The 13,226-nt window shown below is 42.7% G+C and overlaps 1 protein-coding gene across 2 annotated transcripts in view; it reads right to left on the bottom strand.

Annotated features, from left to right (window-relative positions):
• PKHD1 (PKHD1 ciliary IPT domain containing fibrocystin/polyductin) overlaps positions 1-13,226 on the bottom strand; it is a 457,080-nt gene that overhangs the window by 431,167 nt on the left and 12,687 nt on the right. The window contains exons 6-12 of one of the 2 annotated variants that reach the window (XM_070360807.1): positions 10,475-10,532; positions 6,535-6,613; positions 4,531-4,605; positions 3,466-3,530; positions 2,917-2,956; positions 1,928-1,998; positions 349-450 (exon numbers count right to left, since the gene is read on the bottom strand). In XM_070360807.1, coding sequence (XP_070216908.1) covers positions 349-450; positions 1,928-1,998; positions 2,917-2,956; positions 3,466-3,530; positions 4,531-4,605; positions 6,535-6,613; positions 10,475-10,532 — 490 coding nt within the window. Of the gene's footprint in view, positions 1-348; positions 451-1,927; positions 1,999-2,916; positions 2,957-3,465; positions 3,531-4,530; positions 4,606-6,534; positions 6,614-10,474; positions 10,533-13,226 lie in introns of those variants that run through there. The other variant, XM_070360808.1, reaches the window with a different exon arrangement.

Raw genomic sequence — 13,226 nt, 5'->3', positions numbered from 1 at the left:
TCTTTACCATCTGAGCCGCCAGGGAAGCCCTTAAAAGAAATACTTTTGTGAAAAGGAGCTATGCCCTTGCTTCTCTTCCCTCCCCAGATGGGGACACCAAAGGGACTTGCTCTGATTTGTGAGGGTATCTGCAACAGGGCATTCTGTTACATGTTTGCAGAGCTGCAAGGCCAAAATCCCCTCCTTTTCCCAGTCTCAACCAAACATAGGACAAAGACCGTGGAACAGGGTCCCAGGAGGAGTCAGAAGAGGCAAAGATTGCTTCCCTTCCACCCTCTCCAGGCCAAAAGAGATATATAATATCCTACAGCATTCAAGTATGAACTCTTTTCAATCATTTCAACTTACCTGCAATGGTAACCTGAGCAGGGTTGTCAAAGAAGTCTCCTATAATTATGATGTCTGTTCTTCCCCCAAGGCTCCCAGTTTCTGGAAACACAGACAGTATTTCTGCAAGAGGAAAAGAAAAGTAAGTTTCCAAATATAATCCAGGATGTGACCCGAATAATAATATAATCATGTTGCTGCTGTTGAGTCACTAAGTCCTATCAAATTCTTTGTGACCCCATGGACTGTAGCCTGCTAGGTTCCTCTGTCCATGGGATTTTCCAGGCAAGAATACTGGAGTGGATTGCCATGTCCTTCTCCAGGGGATCTTCCCAACCCAAGGATCGAACCCACATCTCTTGTGTCTCCTGCACTGCAGGCAGATTCTTTACCGTCTGAGCCACTATACAGGATCAATATTTAAAAAGAGTGGGAATTGCAGCTTTTCCCATGAGTTTCCCCATGGTTGCTCATGCTGTCAGCAAAAATCCCTGCATACCATGAGGCTTTCTTAGGACATCTGTCTCCTCACTTCAAGGACCCTATTTATACATCACAGAACAATAGGTTATACTTTATAGAGACCTCAACTCCGCATGCATTGGTCAAGGTCTCAGCTTACACATATGAGTCTGTGATTTGCTCTAAGCAAAGAATGAGTTACACTGTCATATGCCACAAGTCCCCAGGAATTTAACTTTTTCTGATCTTTTCCCCTCCTATGATCAAACTTTGAGAGTTCTAAGTTTCATCCCCTCAAAGCGAACAAGTAGTCATGTTCTCTCATTAACTGAAGGTACAAAGAGGCTAATTATGAGTGGTTACCACTCCAAAACAAAAGCAAGGGTCAAAATCCAGCTTTGACGGAGGTAGGCCACCTACAGAGTGAATGGCATCGACCCCTTCACTTAGGAAATTTCTTGCACTTTTGGCAAAGGTAGATTTCTGCTGCCTCTGGGATTTGAATCAGCCTCACAACTTTTCAGTGGTTTTGAGATTGTACTCAACTTGAGAAGCTAGCACTCATTTTCAGGAGTCAGCTTTCTAGTCCTAGACTGAGTTCACAATTTCATGCAAGTTTCCAGTTTTTCAGATTTTGGTTTTTTTTGTATACTCATCACAACACAAACTTAGCATCTGTATCAGCAAATCATAAATCCTTGAATGAATACTCAGAGGTGAGATGCTAAAATAACTACAAAGATGTGCTTTTAGATTTTTCAGCACCATCTCTTTTCTGTTATTCTCTTAGAACATACAATAAGGATGATTCCCCTTTCTTTTACTCAGTTTATATCCCTAGATTTTGTATAAAAATCCATGACCAAGCCTCTTCTAATATTTTAATTTTACTTTGAATTTAATTTCAATAATTAATAGATAAATATTAAATTTAATATTCAAAAATTTAATATAGTAAATAAAGTCAACACTCATCAAGGAACTTATTCTCACACAAAACCAAAGGGCCATCAATGACTGCAGGGAAAGCTTTAGGTGTTAATGATCATAGAGAAATGGCCAGAGGAAGTCAGAGAGAATTCAAGGTCCAGGGTGGTGTGAGGGAAGGGGGGAGAAATACCGTGAAGGAAAATGGTACCTGAGTACGTCTGGTACAGAAAAAGGTCTTGCTTCGCACTGACCAGCCATGCATCCTTGTGTATCACTGACCTCCAAAAAAAGGAAAAAAAAAAAAACAAAAACACAAAATTGTGTTTTGGATGAAAATTGCATCTGGGATTTCATTTTTTAGATTAACTGCTTGAAAGAAGATCACTAACTTTTAGTGATCTTTAAAACTGTTTAGATACCGGCTCCTTTTGATGACTAGAGAATACCAATGGGGCAAAGTTTGTTTTCTGATCTATAAAATTACATGGGAATAATAATACCTACTTTACAGAGTGTGACTAGCATTAAACGGAATAATGAATGTGAAAGGGCTTGGTGTGGAATTGGCCCGTGGGAGGTAGTCAATAGATGCTAGTTTTATTCCTTCCTAAAAAAGAGTCAGAGACACAAAGAGCAAATCTCCCTATGTTGAGCTGAGTAGCTGTAGGTCATGTGTTATTATCTTCACAATGAAATTAATATCAGCTAGGCAATGCCCTTTTCAGGAAACACTGAAAAGTACATAGTGTCAGAATATGAGGTAAGGCAAGCAGAAATCCAAACTCCACATTTCTCTCTCCAGAGTTCTATAAAATCTGGACCCCTTCCATCTTAAAGAAGTCATTTCCTGGAATGACACAAAGCACTTTATGGAACTATGTACTGTTTTAAAATTCCATAAAAAAAATAAAAAATAAATAAAATAAAATTCCAGTATTATGAGATTACTTAAGTAATTCCCCAAATTCTGTATCTTTATCCCATTGAAACATTTATGTCACTTCAAGATGAGTGCACAGGACACAGTTATATTCACTCAGGTGTAAAAAAAGAATCAAGTAGGTACCTGGAGATTTATTACGCTACTGTTTGTATACATTTGAAATTTTCCATTATAAAAGGTTAAAGAAAACTAAGCAAGACAAGAGAGTAGATAATGTAAGATAAAAATAAATTTGCTTCCTCCCAGTTACTTACTTTCCTTTGTTAAATACTGAGAAACTAACATTCTGGGAGCCTATAACAAACAGAAATAAGCATCAATACAGGAACCTGCATGAACTACATGGGCCAGAACATTGCTATCATAAAGCAAGAAGTCCAGCGATCACCAAGGTACCACCCGCACCTTAACGTCTCTAACAGTGCTCGAAATAAACACGTTCCAGACTCGCATTGCATCAGCAGTGGCGACGTCTAACAATACAAGGATAAATGTAATAGCAATAGAGCAGCTAAGAACTGGCTTGGAGTTAGACCAAGAAGGATAAATCCTGCTCCACTGGTTACTAGCTTCAACTTTCTCTCCTACAAAGCAAGAACAATCCCACCAGCCTCACAGGTGCATGTGTGAGGATTAATTTAGTTTATATTTAAGCTGCTTCCTAGAGCGTCTCTCAGAGAATTCTCAACAAATGGTAATTATTAGTATCATTCTCAGGAGAACCAATTCTTGAAATAGTTTTTTTCTGGACACAGAGACACAGATGGATAAGACTTTAAAATTCTGTTACTTCTCAAACAGACCAATGTAGTTGCCTTCCACACGACATTGCAGAGTCCCAAGACCATGGTCTTCCTGAATAGGATAGCTAGGGAAAAACAGGAAAAGGTAAGAGATAAGAATTACCTGGCAATTCACTTCAGAAGCTCTGGTTCTTTACCCAGGAAAGTTATAAAACAAAATAAAATTATAACTAGAGTTATCATCAATACATACACTACCAGTCAAACACATAGTGTGAGAGACAAAATTTAACGTACTCCTTACCTCCATTGGGTTCTTTCTTTCCAAAGTCTGTTTTATGACAAGGACAGCAAGATCATTATCACCCTCCCCCCAAAAAAAGTCTATTAGCAAGTTTGAACCTGAAACAGGAAAATTCTGAGCAAACCAATGAAAGATACCAGGAAGAAATCACATTATACAATTTGCCTCTTCTAAACACTAGTCCCAAAAAGGTAAGTCATAGGGTACAGAAGGTTAACCCACTCAGTCCCAAGTGATTTGAAAAAGCCAGAAAAATGTTGATTATCTCAAAAGTAAGCACATAGATACTCATTTTCTAAATTTTCCTTGTAATAAATAAACAATTGAACAATTGAAACTTTAGTGTTTTTTTCCTCTGGCTAGTCGATACAGTACAGTGGGTGAGAGGATGAACTCTGGATATAGTACAGTGGTTAACAGGATGAACTCCAGAGGCTAGTGAGTGGACCCAGGTTCAAATCCCAGCTCTGCCACTTGCTCGTAGTGAGACTCTGGGCAATTACTTAACCTCTCTGTGCCTCAGCTCCCAAATCTGTAAAGTGAGACTAAGAGCTGTATGTACTTACAAGGTTATTGGCTGCCTTCAATGTGAAAGTGTTCATGCAGTAAGCACTTATTATTAGCTACCTGTCTTTTCAAGAAAGCTTTCTGAACCCACTTCAGGTTGCATTGTGAATCGATGACTGTGCCATTTCTAGGAAGTCTAAAGATGAGGCAGTCAACAGGCATGGGTGCTTTAAATTAAAAATAGATGTTTATGTGTGTGCTATGCCCACGTGGGAGAGCCTAAAAACATAGATATTGGCAAGAAAGATACTCACCGGGATCCTGTCTGTCTGTTTACAAGAGAGCAAGGAGTGATCCATTGGTCTCCCTGAGCTTCCAAAATCAGTGGACTGGATACAAAAGGGGAACAACAGACACAAGTCAAGAGGGAGTGCTCTCTGCAAACATTTCTGGAAAAACTCAGAGGAAACACTATTGTGAACATTCATCTCTTAACTTATGGGGCATTAGTGCAGGTGGCTGGGGACTGTCCCCAGAGGAGATGCTAAATCAGACCCTCAACCCTAGGGCAGGATGCACAACACTCATCTGTGGCCCATACTTTCACACCAGTGAGGGAGCACTGCCCCTTCCAGAAAAATCATCATCATCTCCTCCTTGACTATACTGGGTCTACACAGAGCCACTGAGGAGTGTACGCCTGTGTTCCTCCTAAACAGTATCCCAGACCAAGGCTGTGATGGGACCAAGTACTGAGTATGGCATATCGTCAGGGATGTACTTGGGGCCTCAAGCCTCCATGGGAAGAGTAATTTCCATTCAAGACAAGTTGACTATTTTATTATTATTATTAGGCCGCAGCCTAGCGTGCTGTATCTTAGCTCCCTAACTAGGTAGGGATCAACTGTGGCCATAGCAGTGAAAAGTGCCAAGTCCTAACCACTGGGCTGCCCAGGAATTCCCTGACCATTATTTTATGCCAGAAATGTAGATCCTGAAAGCAGTCAACTTCAAAATCAAAGATTTGTAGCAGAACATGAGGATTCCCCCACTCTATCCAAGGGGTAGAGGAAAAATTAGACATACTATGTGGCGTCCCTCAGCAGAGCATCTCATGAGGCTGTGGTCCTTCTACCTTATAAACCCTCACTCTAACTGCTTCATGCTGAGTAACCACAGTTGCTTAGAGGTTCTCACGAACATCTCAATTCACTTTCCATTTTAAAAGTCTCCAATGAAAAAAGTCACATCGGCATCCTACGTACCCAACCCTTTGCAAGCCCACCAAGGTCCTCTGTCCATCAAATCACCCAGACAAGAATATTGGAGTGGATTGCTGTTTCCTTCTCCAAGGGATCTTCCTGACCCAGGGATCAAACCCATGTCTCCTGCTTGGCAGGCAGATTCTTTACCACGAAGCTACTAGAGAAGCCCTAATCATTCCCCCAAAATATTAAAAACTCAATTGCTTGCACAAACACCATATGACATCACTCATATGTGGAAACTAGAATATGATGCAAATGAACTTATCTTCAAAACAGAAAGACTCACAGACATAGAGAACAGACTTGCGGTTGCTAAGCGGGAGGAGAAGAGGAGGAAGACAGGATCGGGAGCTTGGGATTAACAGATGCAAACTATTACATATACTAATAGGATGGATAAACAATAAGGTCATACTGTATAGCACAGGGAAATATATTCAGTGTCCTGTGATAAACCATAATGGAAAATAACATGAAAAAGAATGTATATATATATATATATAGAGAGAGAGAGAGAGAGATAGACATAAAACTGAATCACTTTGCTGTACAGCAGAAATTAACACATTGTAAATCAACTAGACTGCAATAAAATAAATTTTAAAAATAGCTCAATGGCTTTCTGTACATTTTCCACATTTTTGTCTGATCACACTAACAGAATTTCTAAATATACAGATGGATAACAAACAAGGATGTTACAGTGGTCAGGTTCACACATGGTTATAAAGGATTTATTCCAGCTTGAGAAACAAGAGGGAAAAGGGGAAGAATCAAGAAAGAAAAGCCACAGATGCAATTACAGTCCAACTCACACTGTGCCCAGAGTGACTAGTTGTCAGTAAATAAATGGACCAACTTAATCGACCAGTTGCAATTACATTAGCCAAGTTTGCTGAAGCCCAGCTCACCAGGGACCATAAACTGCGAAGAGGAAAATAGCAGTTCTGTGCCGACTGCTCACAATTTATTGCTCTCAAGGAAGCCGGTCTCAGGGAGCAATCCTGCGTATCTGTAACAGGTCGAACACAGAAACAAGCACACACTTACCTATCAATGTACTCAGCATCAAAATCAAAGGTTTCTGACCTTCCAGTGATAATCCAGCCATACACATGTATTAGCTTTCCTGTTTGAAAAAAAATTTTTTTAATTAACCTATTCAGCTCACACTCTAAATATATAACATACACTGTATTTCTTTTTCAGTTATCTCTACTCAAAATGGCCAAACTGGTCATGACTCAGAATACTAACACAGTTTTATAAATTGTACAACAGCAAAGGATCACCAAGTACGAGCCAGTCATCAATCAAAGAAGCAAAAACAATCAACCATTGCCATTGCAGACTTTATCACGTTGGTATGGAGCAGAAGGAGTAGCAGAGCTTCCTCAGTCCCCGGGAGGGAGGGATGGAGGAAGGGAGGGAGGGCCTGCTGAAATACACTGCCTTGTTCCCCTCTTGGCTGTGTATAGACCACTCACCTACACGGGATTTAAGAATAATATTCTTTGGGAGTGTTCCATGTGACTTTCCTCTGGACACATGTGATAAGAGAAGGCTCATATCGCACGATCTGGATGGATATTCAAAAATACTAAACTTTTTTCTGTATCTCAGGGTACAAAAGATAAATGTCACGGATGAACTGATCGGGTAGGAAGTCAGAAAGAAGGACACGAGAGAGCAACAGAGCCCTGGCTTAAAGAATGAGCCACTGCACACAGTATTCATTCAACAAAAATACTTATGTTCAAACATCTGGCAAAATGGGGATCCACAGACAGTTGGCACTGCCTTGCTCACTGATGAGGATGACTTGCTCAGCTGGGTCTCCTCTATGCAATTTGCAGAGATTTCCATTGGGTAGCAAGTTTTCCCCTGATACTCGCCTCTTTTGAGTTTGTAGGAATAGGGGAGCAGGCATCAACAACCCTTTTCATTAAGGGCACTCTCAGCACTACCCCCAACTTCTCTGCTCAGAGGACCTGGGAAAGAAATCTAGAACAGCCCCTTCTCAGAAACATTCTGGGACCCATACCAGATGCTACTTGAGCTGACTTCCTCCAGTTGAAAAACACCTAGATTCAGATCTGTGGAACGGCATGAAGCAAGGTTTGAAGCAAACATAGCAAGGCAATGCAGTTCAAGTTCACCACACAATCCCACAACCTGCAAGAGTATGCCTTCCAAATAATGATAGAATTTAACCATTGAGGCTGTCATCTTCCAGTATCACAATGCTAAGAGATAAGAAAGGTGCTGGTTAACTAGACAAAACCTCAAAATTAGAAGAGAGAAGGGCACCTATAGGGCTCATGAGGCCACTGACTTCAGAGGACTTTGAATTTCTTCATGGCTACACTTAAGGCCAAAAAAAGAACATGACCAAGAAGTAATGCTCCTGACATACTGTGCACATGTTTTATTAATAGGAAGTGATTTTAGCTGCAGTCATTGGATGACTGGTCCTAAAACAATGGAAAACTTCCAGGAAGTACGGCAGGCACTTGACCAGAGTACAACGAGTGGGAAGTTAGTCGACTTAGACAAAGGTCATGGGATTGGCGGAAGCCTAGGGCTTCCCTGGTAGCTTGGCTGGTAAAGAATCTGCCTGCAATGCAGGAGAACCTGGTTCAATTTCTTGGTCGGGAAGATCCCCTGGAGAAGGGATAAGTTACCCACTCCAGTATTCTTGGGTTTCCCTGGTGGCTCAGACAGTAAAGAATCTGCCTGCAATGCAGGAGACCTGGGTTCAGTCCCTGGGTTGGGAAGATCCCCTGGAGGAGGGCATGGCAACCCACCAGTATTCTTGCCTGGAGAATCACCGTGGACAGAGGAGCCCTGTGGGGAGCCCAGTGGGCTACAGTCCATGGGGTTGGGGTTGCAAAGAATTGGACGTGACTGAGCAGCTAATCACAGCACAGCACGTAGAGTCTGAAGGTCTCTACTACTGTTGCCATCTAGCAAAATAACTCACCTTCATTTCATTAGGGCTAAATGATCAGTTTCCTGGCTTTGGCAGGCATGATTTCTACAACTGATGGGCACAATTTTAAAAACGAATAGGAGGTTATAGAAACTAGGAATTCCCGCGAGTTTTTGTTTTATTTCTAAACAAAGAAGCCCAACAGCAGCTGACAAATGGCCAAGCCAGACCATGTGCTGGGGGAGGTAGGGGGTGGATTCCACGTTACAGTGGAGGACTGTTAACCACATATAGGAAATCAACTGCTCACAAAATATCTCTGCTGTCCCCGCTACCTCCCCCATCTCTGCGGCTGCTACTCTGGGCAGGCTTCCCAAAGGAAATGAGAGTAATCGTCTGGAAAGTGATTTTGAAGATGCAGCCGTGTGGATCCGGCCCAGAGGGACCACTCCAACCAGTTCTCCCTGAAGGTGGAAAAGACAGTGTGAAGAACTCAAACTGGGTGGGGGAAATGGCCTTGATTAATCTGAGTGCCAGCTGATGCCCTGCATCACACTGCTCACAATAGGCTCCCTCCTCATCCCTCATCCTAACAAGGCTTCTATCGTCCAAACAGGGGGAGCAAAATGACAGCATGTGACTTTCACAGGTCACATCTCTTTTTAATAAAACATGATCTTGTCTTGATTATTGAGATGAATGGAATGGAGCAGATCTGTGAATAATGTGACTAATAATGCCAAATTCGTATTCTTCAGGATGTAATTTAAAAAACACATACATCTGTGTGTCTATACACACACATGCGCCAAAAAGTACAGACACTTTTCATTGAGTAAGATATTCATTTCGACATTCTTGAGCCATTCGAAACTAGATCAGTTCATGTATTGAGACCCAATCACAAGTAAAAACTGAACAACTTGTATCCCCATACTTATACCACCTGGAATCCCTGAACAAACAAGAAACCTAAAATACGTGTAGGAATTCGTCAAGAATCAGACTGCAAATTGTATGTAATCCTAGCTCTGTTTACTACTTAGTTTTAAAGCAGGCTTGGCAGGCCTTAGTTGCAATGCTTTCTTTTGCGTCCAGCCTCAACCCCACTAGCGTTCTCTCTTCTCTTCTGTCCTCTTGGTCTCTGCATATCCGTGTGCTCGCTAACTCATAAACAAACTCCCAGGATGAGGACCAGAGTTAATGGCCTTCCAATTGGCACCCAACTCGGCTCAATACAAAATACAATCAATGTAAGGTACATGGGCCCACTCTAGATTCTGTCTGGGTCCAAACCTCAGCTTGACCACTCGTTAGGGGTATGCCTTTAAACAATGGAACTAATAATAGTTCTTATAGCACTAGGTGTTATGAGGATCTAATTAGATAATATAAACCAAAAGCTTAGAACAGATCCTGGCTCCCAGCAAGGGTCAATAAAGGTTTGCTAGTACATGGGTGTGGAGAAGGTGACGGCACCCCACTCCAGTACTCTTGCCTGGAAAATCCCACGGATGGAGGAGCCTGGTAGGCTGCAGTCCATGGGGTTGTGAAGAGTCGGACACGACTGAGCGACTTCACTTTCACTTTTCACTTGCATGCATTGGAGAAGGAAATGGCAACCCACTCCAGTGTTCTTGCCTGGAGAATCCCAGGGACGGGGGAGCCTGGTGGGCTGCCGTCTATGGGGTCGCACAGAGTCGGACACGACTGAAGTGACTTAGCAGCAGCAGCAGTATGTGGATGATTATAAACTTAGGAGTGATGATGATATCTATTTTCTCCATTCTCCAGCAACACCTGGTTTGATTTTGCTGGTCTCTTTTTCTTTTCACGTAAGGATTCCTTTGATTATCAGTGACCTAATAGAGCAAAAGTGCCCAGAGGTGAAACCAAACCAGGTTTAAAGTAAACCAGAGGTTGACACTCACCTTCAAAACAACATCAGAGAAGTGGTAAGATTTTCCTGTTTATGGAGACCATTTACCAGGGTCGAAGAGTTTACAATAGCTTTGGTAAAGAGATTCTTATTTATTCCTTTGTTAATAGATTTCTTACCTGGAACTCCACTGGGTGGATTAACTTTGTAAACAATTGGTGTCTGTGCCCTGGAAAACTGTTTAGAAAATGTTATCACGGTGAGCATTTCATTAGAACAACACAAAAACATACACAAGAAGCCTGTCATTCCTCACAGGTCGTTCATCTACGGAAGCAAGTCGCTGTATTTCCTCAAATCACTCCTACTACTTTTCATCTTCATGATATTTCTGTGAAGCAGAGACGATAGATGTTATCATAGTTCTTCCATGGATGAGGTCAAGGGATTCTGACAAGGTCATGTGTTTCCCTGCACCATTTATCACTCACACCTGGGCAAATCTGTTTCTACCAGCCCACCGGTCATACCAGGAGCATGTTTTACCAAAGGAAAGGTAGACAAGCCACGCTTTAAAATACCAACTTTTTAATTCCTTTATTGCAACTTGATATCTTGGGGTCTTAAAGTTTTGTTTTTTTTTTAACTTTTCTGGACAATAATTTGCTTATTTAAATTGAAAGGATTGCAACTTAAATTATTATCAGTCAGCACCTTGCAAGCTATGAAAATTAGAAGTTTGAAAGATACGAAAGGGAGATTTGTTCGGGAAAATGCAAGGTGCCTGTTGTGGGGGGGAACATGATGCAACGAATGAGAAGCAACATTATTCTCCAAGGAGGAAACCAGCATTGATGGGACAGGCAGGGGAAGCCTGGTCGTGGCACTCAGGTCACCTGCAGCGCGTCATTTGCTAGCTATAAGTTCCAGAGAGGCAGGGGCAAGGCCTAAGTCATTGGTTGCATCCCTGGGCACAGCCTGGTATAAGGAGACATTTACATTTTTGTGAATGCATGGAGAGGCCCCATCTGAAACAACTGACACACTGCCCGGAAGCAAAGCAGAAAAGGAGACAATTCCAGAAATTCCATACCACCTGTCATCCTCTGGGTTAGTCCCAGATTACAGGGCCAGTGGGAAGAAACAGAGAGTCATAAGGATGGACTGCCCTGGCTGCGGTTTGAGCCACGTGCTAATGATTCACCCAGGAGGAGACCCAGTCTCCCCATCCTGCTACCCTCACCCCCACCTCTTATAGGCGCCTAGACCGCCTTCCCTCCCCAAACCTACTGTACCTCCCGTCTGCAAAGCCAAGACAGCAAACTGTTTTGCTTGGTCAGCTTCCAACACCCCAGGAGTCCACCTTCCCAGGGAGAAGGTCACTAAAGAGTAACTCCAGTGTTAATCACCAGCCCTCATCAGACATCGTGAATCAACGGACTTTGATGGTGTCTGGGCAAGTGTGGGCTTTACGTATTGATTCACACATCTGTGCAGTCTGTCATCAAGGTTAGTTTCCTCCCTTCCTAACAGAAAAGGTTAGAAAAGAGTGCACAGAAAATATGCACAGTCTGGGGGTCAAAATAAGAATGCTGTGACTTCACAGGCTGGGAGCTGTCTCTGCTGGCACCCAAGGATAAAGATTAACACAGCTCCACACACACTTGCCAAATGTACACTCCCTCTCTCCCAGCCTCCTCCTGCACCCAGACCTCCACCTCCACCAGGACACCTTTCAGACCACTGTCATGCCCACTGGGACTTTATCATGGGAGCTTCGTGAAATAGAGCAGTGGTTACTGCCCCATCTCCCAGAAGTTAGAAACGGAGGCAGATGAAACAACTAAGTCCAAACCACACAAGAAAACACACCCGTCGATTTCCAGCTTAAAATACAGGGTCTACCCTTCAGCTGTATGCCTTCCTCCAGAAGAGCAGGGGAAAGAGAGCTTGATCATCCCTCCCGGGTCCTCAGGGTGGTGGAGCAGGCTCAGAGGGAAACCTCGGAAAGGGCTCCACTCGTGATTTCTCTGTGAGCTGACATGACATAAAGCTGTACTTTTTTAAAGAGAAACAGGCCTCTGGTCACCCACCAAGCTAGAGACATGACAGAGTGAAAAATTAATGAGCTTCCAAACCCGGCTTTCCTCATGCTGATCCCTGAGCCCAAGTAGGGTCGGCAGCAGCAAGATGGGGAGCTGAGAAGCAGAGGATGAGAGTGACAAAGCCGAGCCACCAGCTGCTTGATAAACCTTCTGTGAGCTGTTCTAACTTGTCAGTGCCTGCAGCAGGCTCTTTGGAGTGGACTGGCGAGGTGGAATTAATTTTTAATACACACGGTTCCCCTAGCCCCAGTCCCCAAACAAAGGCAGACACCGGGTTTCCTTCAGCTCAGAATGCCTCTCATTAACTGCATCCCCTGGTGACTTTTCATCAACTTACCGAGTTCTGGGAACCACTGAAGGACTTGCTATCTTTAATGTGCGATTTTAGGAAGTGTTTCTTTTCTTTCCCCTCTCTCTCCTTCCTAATCTTTTAATCAGTAGGAAAACTATTATCTGGGGTGAAAGGCCATCAAAACCAAAAACAGCATGGTGATTAAGGACCATGCCCGGCCATCTCTCTTCTGTTTTATTCATTGAGACACTGTAGAGGTGGTGGTGCGAGTCTTAATAAAAAAGAATAATTTTTTTCTTTCTGCCTCATATGTGCAGAAGCAAAATTCTGGAAAACAAGATTCCCTTGGAGGGAGAAACAAGTTGCCAAATGTGAATTGATGGCAAATTCTAAAGATGAATTGCCTATATTAAAATGCAGGTTGTATGAGAGATGAATTTGGAAAACGAAGACTTGCTGTACAGGAGCATTAATTAATAACTGAACTGTGTTCTTAGGAACCCTCTTAAATGGAGGCTCCTTGTGGGAAGTACA

The sequence above is a fragment of the Bos mutus genome, chromosome 23, assembly GCF_027580195.1.
Source record: "Bos mutus isolate GX-2022 chromosome 23, NWIPB_WYAK_1.1, whole genome shotgun sequence".
In the NCBI taxonomy this organism is placed as follows: Eukaryota; Metazoa; Chordata; class Mammalia; order Artiodactyla; family Bovidae; genus Bos; species Bos mutus.
This window is presented reverse-complemented; position numbering and strand designations above follow the sequence as displayed.